At 37.5% G+C, this 14,612-nt stretch overlaps 1 protein-coding gene across 1 annotated transcript in view; it reads right to left on the bottom strand.

Moving 5' to 3' along the window:
- Window positions 1-14,612, bottom strand: part of SBF2 (SET binding factor 2) — a 3,151,758-nt gene that overhangs the window by 1,193,221 nt on the left and 1,943,925 nt on the right. The window contains exon 20 of the mRNA XM_044058929.1: window positions 11,600-11,749. Within this exon, the coding sequence (XP_043914864.1) occupies window positions 11,600-11,749 (150 nt within the window). The remainder of the gene's footprint in view (window positions 1-11,599; window positions 11,750-14,612) is intronic.

Here is a 14,612-nt window from a genome sequence, read left to right on the forward strand (position 1 = left end):
ATGTGGTCTGTTAGGTGTCTGCACATGCAGCAGACAGGTATGGACCTTAGCAGAACAGTTGTTCAAACTGCTCGATTTAGCAATTCATAATCGTGCACCTTCCCTTCTAGTTAGATGTAGTACTAAAGGGAATCAGCATGACTAGTATTCACAATTTAGTGCAACAGCTCAACTCGGCTTATGAATGCATCAGTGTACTGTAGCACCACTATCTTTGAAATACCACTCCAGGAGTTGTTTGCAAACTTCACTACAATTCTTACCTGACTGATAGGTTGGAATTCCTTCTCTCCAAAAAGAGCATTATAATTTGATACTAATCATAACCAATCAATCTGTCAGAGAAATGGATGTAGGAATTTCACACTGACATTAAAGCTTGAGAGGTGAATTGCATGGATCCACTAACAAACAGTTATTTTCAGAGTGCCAATCTTTCTTTGTAGTATATGGAGCTTAAGTTGCCCAGTTCAGTTGCTCCAATGTATTACAACTTAAACAGAGAGAAAAATCATGCATGAGAAAGAAGTTTTTACAGCTTTGAAAACTGTAATGTACTTGTTGCCGCCACATAGACAATGGAAAAAGAGTAAAGTCTACTCTGATGAACTAACTGCTTTACATGCTGATAGATACTTTCTCTGTCACATTTTTGTGTAAAAGCCGTGGAGCATGAAGTCTATCGCAGCTTTGACAGCTGTCAAAATGCTTCTGTTGCTGTTTGTTGGTGACTATCTTAACAGCTGTCAAAGATGCATAATAAAGCTTGATTTGCACTTTCCTGATGCTACAAAGGTACATAAGAATTGTAACACATGGAATGCTGTGATTGTGCAATGAATTTCAGAAAAATACACTATCTTTCTGATGTAAAAAAGGTGCTTAACAAAGCTTTGATTTTCTCCACTCAAAGTGAATTACTTGACATGCACGTCTTGAGCACATAATAATTTGGTTAAGACTGGAGACTTAATCATAATGCTCTTTGTTTTTTCTTCAAATTGGAGCGTAGTAAGTGCACTTCCATGAACTAAACTTTTTTTTTCATCAGGTGAATCTGATCTGCCTACCAACATGTTAACTTATTCTTCAGAATGTTGAAAGAACCTTCTTTTAAATGATACCAATTCTACTAGTATAACTGCAAAGAATAATGACTGTGAATTCATTTGCAACATTCCACACCTTTACATTCACATGAAAAGAGGGAAAAACAGACACAGAAAGGTGGAAAGATCAGATGGTTCATAATGTATAAGACACAAGAAGGACCACCTCTGTAATAATTAGGCAGTGACACACCCTAAATGCTTACATAATGTTTTAAGGATATTTTATAAACTGATTTTGTATATAAAAGACTAAAAATGTAAATCTTTTCTGGACATTTATAGTGAAATCGATCTTATGCCCATATACACAAACACACTCATGCAGACATGTACTCACACACCCTATCTTTCTTTCTCCAAGTTTAATGTACCATACACAACCTGTCAAAGACAAGTTTACCATTGCCAGGTAAACCATTGCCAGGTAAACTATTGAATTTTCGCAGCAGATCTGTGATCCATGCACCCCATGATGTGGGTGTTGTGTTCCAACACCTATAGTCTTTAAATGCACTACCCCTGAGGCTTCAACCATCTGGGCTAAAATGGAAAAACATATTTGCCCTTCTTCAGAGTTTCTTCTCGTATTCCTCAGAGTTAGTGCATTACAGAGAGTAGTGTGTGTGTGTGTATATATATATGTGTGTGTGTATATACATATATATATATATATATATATATATATATATATACATACACACACACATATATATAAATATATATATGTAGATACACACACATATATATATATATATATATATATATATATATATATATATATATATATACACATACACACACATACACACACACATATATATATATATATATATATATATATATATATATATATATATACATACACACATATATATATATATATATATATATATATATATATATATATATAGCAAGAGAGCAGAAATTGTGACCCCTTCTTCAGGAGGGTGCAGTCCATCCCCCAGCAGAAATGGCTTGACAGCCTTTATTATCTTTTGCATATTGCTTCATTTGAGTGTGGCAGTACAACAGTATGGCCAATCTGTTTGCCGTTCACAAGTTCAGCACTTGATCACATTAAGTAGCCACTTTCTGAGTCACCACCTCATTCTTTTTTTAGCGTGGTACCATCCTCATCCAGGTTGAAATATTATTTTACCAAAAGGATTCACAAAAAAGATTTTGAAAAACACATTTAATTTTGTGAAAGTTTTTTCCCTGGACAGACTTTAGAACATCTTAAAGAAATGATAAAGAAAGGAAGGGAATGTGAGTACATTCAGCAGATTTTACTACAAAGCCAACAGCTTCTGGCATCACCCTTTAGGAAAGAAAGAATTAAACATGAGGAAAAGGCAGGGAGGATTGTTCATCTCATACTACATCACAAAAACAAACAAAAGCTGCCAAATGATTATTAAGACAAAGGCATATGAGAGGTCGGGGAAGAAAGACAGCCAGACAGTTCCAATAGCAGCAGGAGAAACAGGACTAATTAACAATTTACAATTGTACTTAAATATGTTACCAGTACACACAATCCTTATGAACTGCTTTAGATGCCAGTTCTGGGTACACACTGTGGGTGCTGAGAAGTGCAGTCTTGACTAACATTACAGAGTGAGGCAATACTAATTTCACAACTTCAATCATATCAGACTTAGGAATACAGTCCATTCCTATCAAGGTATGTAAAAATCTAAGCATTTGGAGAAACTGCTCTCATTCTAAGGGAATACATGGTTAATAAATCACATTGCTTTTTCCAGAACTGAATATTGGCTAAAGCACTGTCCTCCACCATAGAGCTTTTTTAGGCAATGCCAGCCTGACAAACCTTTCAGGACAGCAAAATTTACCCAAGGAAGCTAAAGGTGTTACTGCTCAATGTCAGGAGTCTGAACAAGAAGCATTACTCCCTCCAAGCTCTCCCCCCTTAGAGAAGGTGGACATCTGTGTGCTTACTGAGATACAGTTTATAGCCAGACAGATCCCCAAGAATGTAATGCTACAATGCCTTCCACACATTTAGACCAGCAACTACATGGACAGGGACTAAAGGGGGAGATGTCTCAATCTACATCAACAACAAGCATACCTCTATGTTGGTCTTGCAGTCCTAATGGAAAGATGAAAAGTCAGCAACAAAGGAGAGTAGCAGTGCTGAAATTGAATTAATCCTCAAGTCTTGGTCAGTACCTTTGCAAAGTGGACGCTGTTTTCACAAAGTCTCACCAAGGTGACACTGTACTTATATAGCATATATAATGGACAAAAGTAGGTCAAAAATTAAGAGAGATAGCTGGGTGCACAAGACCCCAGAATAAAAAAGTGCCCAATCCTGACAGGTGCATTGGTGCCAGGACTGGAAAAAGTGATAGTGTGGAATCCTCGAAGTACGGAAACATTTCTACAGTGGGACCAGGGCCAAGGGGAGGATGGCTCCCTCTGTTGTAGAAGGTAGTAGCAGTCCACAAAAATCACAAAAACTAAAAAAAAGAAGATCCACAAAGATGCTAGAGTGGACTACTCCGGATAAGAAAGAAATTATGTATTTTTAATATTATGCAAAAAGCCCACAATTTCCACACATAAGATATACAAAATGATTAAAAGATAAATTAGAGGAAAGAAAAATACTTCTGCAAGAAAAACTGTCAAATGAAAACTTGCATTCAATAATACAATAGATTTGTGAAAAACAGTATAAAGATAAAGAAACTTTGATCTGTTTGGAAAAAGAAGCATCCGAGGAAGTGCAAAAATATAAATAACAAAACCTAGAGATATTTGAAAAATAAAAAAGAAATATGGACATGACAGAGAGAGATTTGAAATGGTGCAATATTTATGCAAAGGCAAAAGCCAAATTAATCAGTATAAAGAAGGCAGCCCAAAAGATAGTCAAGGAAAAATACAAGCAAATGCATCCAGATATGGACAATTTTACAATAAAAAAAATAATATCAAAAAGATGGAACGTAGAAAATAAGACTGATAAAGTAGAAGTTAAAAAAAATAGAAGTTGAAGTTATGGAGAGCCTGTGAAGTGAAGGAGTTTGTGTAGAAGGTCTAATACAGGTTACATCATAGCATGATGGAGTGAGTCCCCAAAGAAAGGAGAAACAGGAAGAACGGGAAACATCTGAAGAAGAAATATGGACATGGGAAAGAGAGAGATTTAATACGGTGTAATATTTATGCAAAGGAGAAAGCAAAACTAACCAATACAAAAAGAGCAGCACCGAACATATTTGAAGAGAAATACAGGCAAAGGAATCCACACATGGAATACCTTACAATACAAAAAATGCAGAAAAGGAGGTTAGTAATAGAGAAGTTAAAGAAATAGAAACTGAGGTTATGGAGAACCTGCAAAGTGAAAGATTCAGTGTAGAAAATCAAATGCAGAAAGCACCACAACAGGATACAGCAATGGATATTCAAATTAAGGGGAAACCAGTGGAACAGGAAGCAATTGGTCAGGTGTCATATCAAGATAATTTGGAGCCTTTTACAGGAAATCAGTATAAACATTCACCGGAAGCTAGCCAGCAAGGAAAGGAACAGGAAACTGTGGAAACTCTGATGCAGTCAATGTTGAGGAGTGTCAGTGAGTTCCCATATGACAGAGCAACAGATGGCACAGGATGAAATTGAAGAGAATGTGCCACAGGAAGCTGCTACAGAACTTTCTATAGAATGCCCACAGGAAATGGAAAGCAAGGGATGTGCCCTCAGTTTGGAAGAAAATGAGCTAAGAGAAGAGTTGCCTGATTTAATAGACATGGATAGATATAGTAAGATCAATGAGAGAAATAGACTGCAGAAGGTCAATAAAACCCCAAAAGTCAGACATCTGATAAAACAAATGACTGCAGTAATTAGGACTGTCCACAGGGATCCATGTGATATAACAAAAGTAAACAGGATATATTACTGTGCTGCTAAATAAATAACTGATAAAGTTCTACCACAAGAGCACAGGGTAGTGAGGGAAAGGAAGGGGAGAAATTAAATACCATCATGGAAGTATCGAATAGAGAAAACTATAAAGCAGTTAAGACGAGAATTGTCACTCTTAGAAAACTATAGACGAGGGAACTGATCAACAAAAATATGAAGAAAGATAGCTATGATTAAAGCAATGCACAGTATTAAAACAGACCAGGATCTATTATGCACTATCGCAAATAAACTAAAAATGTCAGCACAGGTGGTAAACCTTAATAGATACACAGATAAATAAAAAGGAAAAGTACAAAATAAGTAATTTATTGATGACCCAGAATTGGGAAATAACGTAAAAGGAATTGAAAAACCACCAAAAAAAGAGGAAGTAGATACATTTTGGAAAAGTATCAATGAAGTTTCCATAGAACATAACAAAGATGCTAAATGGATAGAAGAAATAAAAGAAAGAATAAGAGGTTTAAAGGTACAGGATATGAAATGGGATGAAGTAACAACCAGAGAGATTAAAAAAAGTTAAGAAAAGCCTTTAATTGGAAAACCCCAGGCCCAGATGCAGTACCTAACTTTTGCTTAAAAGTATTAACATCTTTGTACGAGGATTTAGCCGTGAGTAATAACTATTTATATGCACACCCAGAACAGACACCAACCTGGCTACCAACAGGCAAAGCAATGCTCCTATTTAAGACTGAACCTGCAAGCTACCCTAAACATTATAGACCAATAAATTGCCTTCCGACGTCGTATAAACTATACATGGGAATTTATGCTAACAGGCTTTATAGTCATTTAGAGGAAAACTCAATTATGGCAGTAGAAAAAAAGGGCAATAAAAGAAACTCATATGGAATAAAGGACCATTTGTTGTTAAATAAAGTAATACTGGAGAACTGTAAAAAGGGGAAAAATGTAACTATGGCATGGATTAACTATAAAAAAGCATTTGAAACTGTCCCACATTCATGGATAAAAGAGTGCTTAAAAATGTATAAGATACACCCTACGCAGATTGACTACATTAAAGTGACCATGAAACAGTGGCAGACCACTTTAAATTAAGCCATGATAAAGGACTGATAATTACGCCAGGGATAAAAATTCAAAGGGGGAATGTTCCAGGGTGACTCTCTGTCGCCGTTGGTATTTTGCCTTGCCATTAACCCATTAAGCTGTTTACTTAACAGCTTAGGCCATGGCTACAATTTGACTCCCTAAAACTAAGTGTAAAGACTTCTCATCTTCTCTTTGTCGCTGATTTAAAACTGTACAGATCATCAGATAAGGAACTGAAAGCACAGATGCAGGTTATCAAAACTTTTTCAGATGATATAAGAATGGTATTTGGTCTTGATAAGTGTGCAAAAGCAACCCTTAAAGCAAGAAAACTGTAGCATCAGGAAAACATCAGTTTGGGACAAGAATGTGACATAAAAGAACTTGAGCAAGAGGGAGTACATAAATATTTGGGAACTGATGAAGGATCAACAATAAAACATGAACAAATGTGAATAAAACTTAGTAAGGAATACTTTAGAACACTTCATTTAATTCTGAAAATCACGCTGAAATCCAGGAACAAAATACAAACTATAAACCAATTTGCTCTTCCTGTCCTAACTTACAGTTTTGGAGTGACTGACTGGCCCCAAAACATGCTGGATAGATTACATAGGAAAACAAGAAGGATGCTTTATGCTCACCAAATGTTTTATAAAAATCAGTGTATACCAAGATTATATATTCCCTGTTCTGAAGGAGGGATGGGCCTCCTTGAAACTGATTACATGTATCGATCTGCAATTGCGGGACTCCACACATATCTGCTGACCTCACAAGACCCAAATGTAGTGAAAGTTTTGAAACATGAGAATAATAAATCTAAGATGCCTTCTCTGCTTAATTTAGCAGAAGCATATCAGCGTTAAGTAGGAATGGAAATCAAACCAAAAGTAGATAAAAATTAGGCAGCAACTGAATGTGCCAAAAAACAAACAAACAAAAAAGAGAATATAAGGTCAAGGACCAGATGAGAAGGCAAGAAATGTGGAAAAAGCATTAATAAAATTGCAAGTATAGAAAACTTCTGGAAGAACCTCATGTTGATTAAGAATGAATGCAGGAATGGTTAAGGACAGGTGAATTCAAACGAAGAGATGAAAGGTTAATATTGGCGGCCCAAGATAGTAGGCTGCACATACGGTGGTTTATAAAGTCCATTGAACATGTAGGAGTAACAAACATATGCAAGTTTTATAAAACCAAATTGGAAGCAGTCACACACCTTGTTACTGGTTGCGACATACTAATGGCAGAAGGACTGTATACTGAAAGGCATAAGAATGTGGCAAGACTGTTGCACTGAGGATTGTGCAAACATTATGGTATTGAAGTGGCTGAAAACACTGGAAACATGAGCCACAAAGCATCATAGAAAATGAAGAAGTCCACATCACATGGGATCAACTGACCAACAGTTCAAAAGATAGATGCTGGAAAACTGGATATAGTGGTCCAAGAAAAGAAGACAAAAGTAGCATTGCTCATTAAAATCGCCACACCCAGTGAGTACAGTGCCTTATGTTCAGAGAAACACAAAGTCATAAAATATCAGGATTTGCAGACAGAAATAAGAGCAATGTGGATGAAAGATACCCAGACAGTTCCAATAGTAGTAGGAGCAATGGGTCTTATAAGAAAAAATCTACAGTCGTATTTAAATCTATTACCAATCCATATAACCCTGTATGAATTGCAGGAGTCATTACTGGGCACATTGCGAGTGCTGCGAAGAGCATTTTTGGCTGACATCAAAGATTGAAACAATACTAATTTCATGAACTTTAATCAACTTTGAGTTAGGAATAGGGTCCATTCCTGTCATGGTATTAACCCCCCCAAAATTTGGAAAAATTAAAAAAATGTTGGTTTAACAGGATGATCCACTGGAGTTCCCTCATATCCAGATTATCTCAGATAAGGATCTATACCATATCCTAGCAAGCTATAGATCATCCTGTAAGTTCCATGAAGCCCACGGCTCTTACTAAGACGTATTGGAGACACTTACCATTCAGCCAATACCATACTCATGGAGGAATTCAATTATCCCCCTATAAAACAAGAATCGTACACAACCCCAAATATTCAGGAACAAGGATTTCTAGACTTTAAAAACATAAACACCCTTGACCAGTTAGTGCATACACATACTAGAGGTACAAACATATTGGATCCTGTACTCACAAATATGGGAGAAAGCTGCCCCCCCCCCCTCATGTCATATCCTCCCTGGTCAAGTCAGACAACAAAGCAGTCTCCTTTGAAATAAGAATCAATTTTGAAAACCCAGCACACTCAGTTACAGTTAGAAACTATTCCAAGGCAAGCTACCTTTTAGTAACTGATAACTTGACAAAACTATAAGCCCCTCCAAACTCAGAAAATACTATAACCTATATGGGATTATTCACAAAGGTTCTGTATCCTCATGTCAGTGATTGTATAAAGGCTGCTGTGCCTACCAGAAGAAAGCCCAAAGCTAACTCAAAAAAAAAATCACCTTGGTGGAATCCAAAATTACACAGGCTGTACAACAAAAGAAAAAAGTCATAGCTAAAATTAGGAAGTACAAAACCAAACAATATAAAAACTCTCTTATCAAACTTAATAGACAATTAAAAGGACTAATTAAATCCAAAAGAATACATTTTGAGGTTTGATAGTACTCAGACCAAGGGCAAGTATAAGGCCTTCATTGGCCATGTCCAAAATCTCAAAGACAGCACACAGCAGTGTGCCAAACAGTTTGGAAATGATGCTACTCTTCATGGATCCAGGACATACAGCAAATCTTCTGGTTGACAAACACAACTCCAACTTTTCCCCCATGGAAATGCCATCTAACAACCTCTACAATTAACAGTAGGGAGCAGGTCTTAGATGCACTCTCTAAGGCCAAGAATAAAGCTTCATTGGGCTCCAAACACATCCCAGTATGCCTCCTAAATAGCTTAAAATATGACATATCAGGGCTATTGGTATCCCTATTAATCCACAGTCTCTGCACATGCTTAGTGCCACATAAACATAACAAACAGAAGACTGCAACAGTCAACCCTCTGCACAACGGCAGACCTTCAACAGATCCTGGAAATTACAGAGCCATTCGTTAGACTAGTCTTATATGCAAGCCACTGGAAGAATTATCATGAAAATGATTAACAATAACATAGGAAACCTTTAGACACAGGACCCCATCCAAGTTTGGTTTCACCGATGGAAGGTCTTGCCTACTGAACATGGTGGACTTTTTTGAGAAGGTCACCAAGACAATGGATGAGGGCAAAATGGTGTATACTTCTTACCTTGACCTACCTAAGGCATCTGATACAATACCCCTTGGGTATTGTAAAGAAACTCACAGACAGGGCCTAGGAGGTTAGGATTAGACACACCACCTCCACGAAGACACCAGCCACCAGTGAAGTGTCCCAGGGATCTGTGCTGGGTCCACTCCTCTTTTGTATATATTTTTGGAAGTCAAGGCCAATGACAAGGGTCTCTGGTTTATTAAGTTAGCAGTTGATTGCAAGCTAGGAGCAATCACAGAAACCCCCCACAATACTTACATCTTACAGGAAGGTCTAACGCAGACAATGACTGGTGCCAAAGCCACGGCTTAAATTTCAGTTCCAAGAAATGCATAACACTACCTTTTGTTAAGTTGACCATCCAGGGAAACTACTTCTTAATAAAACACCACTAAAGGTTGACACAAATGAGTCAGGGATTTGGGGACTCGTGTAGACAGTAACCTGGCTTCCTACTAACATATTTCTAAATAAAATCATTCTATGTCACTCAAATTAAGAGGTTACACCATCTAGGCCCAGGGAAGTCATCATGCCATTGTACTCAGCTGTTATCAGTCGAATCAGTGAGTATAACACCCCCCTGTATGTACCTGACCAAGCACATTTGATAACTGGAACATCCACAGAGTTTCCTCACAGAAAGGATACATAGCGTAAACACAATGTTCTATTGTCTCAAAGCCCTATCTCTATACTCTGTTTCCTACAAACTGTTGAGGTGATTTGTACCTAGCATACAAGACATCCAGGGATCCAGCTTTAATGGACTTTTTGCATATCTGTAAAACTAACAGTACCTGAGCTTCTACATCTGAGAATTTAAACTTCTCTTGTAACTTAAATCCGACATATTGGAGTCATATATTGTAAGTCAAATAATCCCAGTTCTCTGGAATAGACTTTTCATAAAGCCCCTCCCTAACCCTATTCAAGTGCAACCTGGGCCAGTGGATGGGAAATCAGAAATTCACTCTTGGTCTGACATCTATGTCTCCGATAGACAGATTGCCTTAACTAATATACACCCCTTAAAATAACATGTAAGGCACAATAACTCATGGGATATACTTTGGTTGCACAGCTAGGTTTCTAAAGGTCCAGATGGTTGTTAGCTTATTATAGGTCTATGAAACTATGAAATTAAACTAGTAGGAATACATTTCTGAACTATTTAAAAGCAGGTATATTTTGGTCCTATATGGGCTAATTTAAGTGAACTCTGCCCCCCCCCCCCCAAAAAAAAAATACATGCATGTATATGATGCTACTTCCCTTTCAATATAGGTTCATATGTAAATACTAGTATACAGACCATTACAAACCTAGTCAATAACCAGATGTTAGAATCAAATCCTGTGCCTTATATCGGGATGAAGCTAAGATCTCAACCATTATGCCATATCTCCCTATAATTCACAGGTAAATTCTACACAAATCAGTCTGCAGAGTTTTGCATGCTAGCCAATAATCAGAAAGTGACGACAGGTGAGATTCAATTCCTGTGCCATGTGACTGTGAGGTATACCCCTTAACCATTACGCCAACCCCCAAGTTGACCGTTAACCACCTTGACCATTATGCCAACCCCAGTTCTGTCTTATACTATGATGCCATTCTCAGTCAGATGGCAAGATTATTTTAGTAAAATTAGTACAGTGAAAGTACTGTTAACATGTATGAGCAAACGCTTCTCAATTTTTAAAATATTTTATAGGCTAAAAAGACACCCCAAAAATGTTCATCAGACATACCCTCATGTGCTGTCCTTGGCTACTTATTATACCCTTAGCTGTGTGCCATCCAAAATATGGACTGGAAAGAATACAACATACTCTATGACATCATCTCTGGGATATTTCTAATTAGAAGGGAAAGGAATGTCCTGAGACATTTACTCAACGTTAAAAAGAACAACTTTCTAGTTGCAATAAGAATGACTAATGCCATCTCATACTGTATGGGGTCTGGGAGTGGATATATCAGGAGCAGTTAAGCTTCGGTAACAAGGCTTTGTCGTCAGAAATGCTTAAGTCTACATCAACAGAAAAACATGATGTGCTACTGTAGCACCAAATAAGCTTGGTTTACAATACCAAGAACACAGAATGCTCACAATTTATGAGTAAAAGTGTCAGGTACCTGCAATGCACAGTTCATCATTCTTATAATGTAGTCAAACTGCTGGTGATCCAATATTGTCCGATTTTCTTGGACCCGTAAACTGAGCTCATCTGTCAGACACTGTCGGGCTGCCTTTCCTTTCAGAGCTCGAAGTGCAGCTTGAAGCATCTATTATAACAAGGAAAAATCACATTAAATCACAACAATGTTACTACAGAATAAAAACAATACAGGTTTAGGTTTACATATGAGGAATGGTCATCGAGACAGCTACACTCTGACAAAGGCCTTTAGCGTTGGAAAAATTTATATAGAATTGTCTTGAGTAGTGAGGCTCTGTGCACCATGGACCATAAGGCACTGTATAGACCTTTGTCAAGAACTGTGACAATCTTCTCAGTGCTGCTGTTTTCCAGAAATTATGCATCATTGTACACAAAATGGATCTTGTGACACATCTTCTAGGACTGTGGTTATTTTTACAAAAGGTGACTTTGACATATTGCTACTTCAGAAACCGCCAGTCTATTTCCTTACCTTAAAAGCAGTATGAAATAAATGTACAGACTTTCTCACATGAATTACTCTGTCTTTGCCTGAACCTATAATATGAATGTTGCGCCAGTAGCTGGAATACTGCCCTATGGAAGGCACGATGGAGGTGGTAAGAGGCAGGAACATGTTTAATAATGGTAACACTGAAGGCATGGATTACATTCCAGCAAACAAAATGTATACAGCCATGTTTGTGCTGATTGCAACTCTTTGATTGGACCTATGCATTTCAGCATTAAGACACAGGTGTGTGTGTATGCATGTGTGTGTAAATTCCACAAGCATCTGCATTGTCACTAACACCCTCCCTCCCATCCTCAGTAACATATTTTTAACTACACATATAGTGCAGACATGTACAGCGCACTGTCTGTCATGTTTTGGCATCTCTACTTCATAGGCTCCTTTGCCAAACTGCTACCAATGCTCCAAAATCTGGTTAGTACTTTGGCCATGGTGGTGTGTACAGTGGTTTACTGCTCCATGACCATTCTATTTAAAAATACTCAGCAGCAAGAAGTTTTTTATATTTTTTTAAATATATACTTCACATTCTGTTCACACTGCTTATTTTACTGTACCTTCCAATATTTTATTTATTGCTTTTAACTATGAAATGTTTGAGTAAGCATTTTAATATATTTTTCATACTCTAACTCTATTGCATACTGATCATCATCCCTCCCTCAGGCAATTAGCCCATTCACTTCTCACCACTGAGGTGGGGGTCAACTGGGATGGACCATCATTAAAGCATGTTTAGAATGAGGAAGGGGCTGTTGTAATGAGCTGACCGCAAGGGACATATCCCTAGCTCCCACTAGGAATGTTCTCCTCTATGCAGCCCTGCCCCAATCCAAAAGCACAGGACGTGGTTTCCACAGTCTCTACCATGGAAATCAAATCTTTCTGTTGTGCTCCAAAGTGTGTGAAGCCCTTCCACTCCCCCCCCACCCAGGATAGTTAAGCAGACCATGTCACTTCACTTTTCTTGCTTGTTGGCTCATCCATTAGCACAGCCACTAATCAAACCCGGTAACCTGGGAGGAAACCACAGCTCCTACTGTCCTTCCATGAAGTTAGGTGGACAATAAACATTTTAAAACATTAATAAATTAATATGTGAACACATACTAGAAAAAAATGATTAAACAGGATGTCTGGCTTCTCATTTACCTTTGGTTATACAGAACAACTCTACTTGAAAAGAATTTCCAGTTCAGCTTTTCAATAGCATTTCTGCCCGAGAAGTGCCTACCATCTCATGTGACCTCTGTTTGATTTGGTAACCGTTCTTCAGAAGGCTGTATTAGTACACCTACTCATGTGTGTTTCCTTTTATAAATCTATCCACAGTAAGCATGTCCTGATTTTCAATATGAAGAAAGTCACTGCTCTGGGAACCTTGAATGTTAAGACCTGCAGTGGGACATTCCAGCTCTACTGTATGCCTCGCCAGGTGTCATCATCTGAGAACTCTGCCATTATGTAAGGAGTTCAGTGTAGGACTGTTTAAAGAACTGCTGCTCAGTGCCCAGATACTCCAGTCTTTGTACTCTGAGACACATGATCCTGCTAATGAATTGTTACCTCTTTAAGTACTGCAAATGTGGCCACCTAGATCTGGCAAGAACTGTGAAGAAAATATACATATCCTCTGGGGAAGCATGCCATATGTTTGACATTAATGTTTCAAGAAGTACATTTAAGTACAGATCATTTCATGACAAACATTTTTGCAAACAGCAGATACCAAGTAATCAACACACCATTAGTGTCATCCTTAAATACAGTTCAGAAGAAGATGACCATCATATTTTCAATTGTCTGCATTTTGTTAAATGGGTGAGGAGAACTGGGTCTATCACTACTTTTAGAGGGGATCAAAGATGCTATCTTTTGTTATGGAAGAATTTAACCAAAAGTGAACAAAAATATACTTGCTGTTCTTGTCAAGTTTGTGGGAATACAACATTTTAAATTGATTCACTTTACAGTGAACCGCAATCCGATGAGCCCATTTAATCAAGAACTCTCTAATCAACATTTTTTTAATGACTCAAGCTCCCTTTTCCTGAGAAAAGATGCTACACCCTGTACACTCTATAAACTAATACTGAATCTGAGGCTGCAAATCCTTAGGATAATTTAAAACCTCTGAATAAGATCATTTTTAACTAAACAGGTATGCTGGACAGCAGCTTGTTGAAAAGCAAGAACAACAACTAAAGAAATACTGGAAAGGTTGCAGCATCATAGCATTTGCAGTATTTGCTTTATTTGTGCAATAACAAAACTGCACTGCAAGGAAACAGAACTCTAGGCTTTTGTAGATGCAGAAGCTCTGCTGGTGACAGAAGAGATAATGGAAGAATCGCGGTATTGAACAGTACTGAACAGAAGTTAAAAAAAATTCCAAGATTATGTGAAGAAATAGAAATAAAGGTGTAGACATATTCTATCTTTTGAGCCAGAA

This window comes from Protopterus annectens, chromosome 17.part0, assembly GCF_019279795.1.
Source record: "Protopterus annectens isolate FY-2018-M chromosome 17.part0, PAN1.0, whole genome shotgun sequence".
Lineage (NCBI taxonomy): Eukaryota > Metazoa > Chordata > Ceratodontiformes > Protopteridae > Protopterus > Protopterus annectens.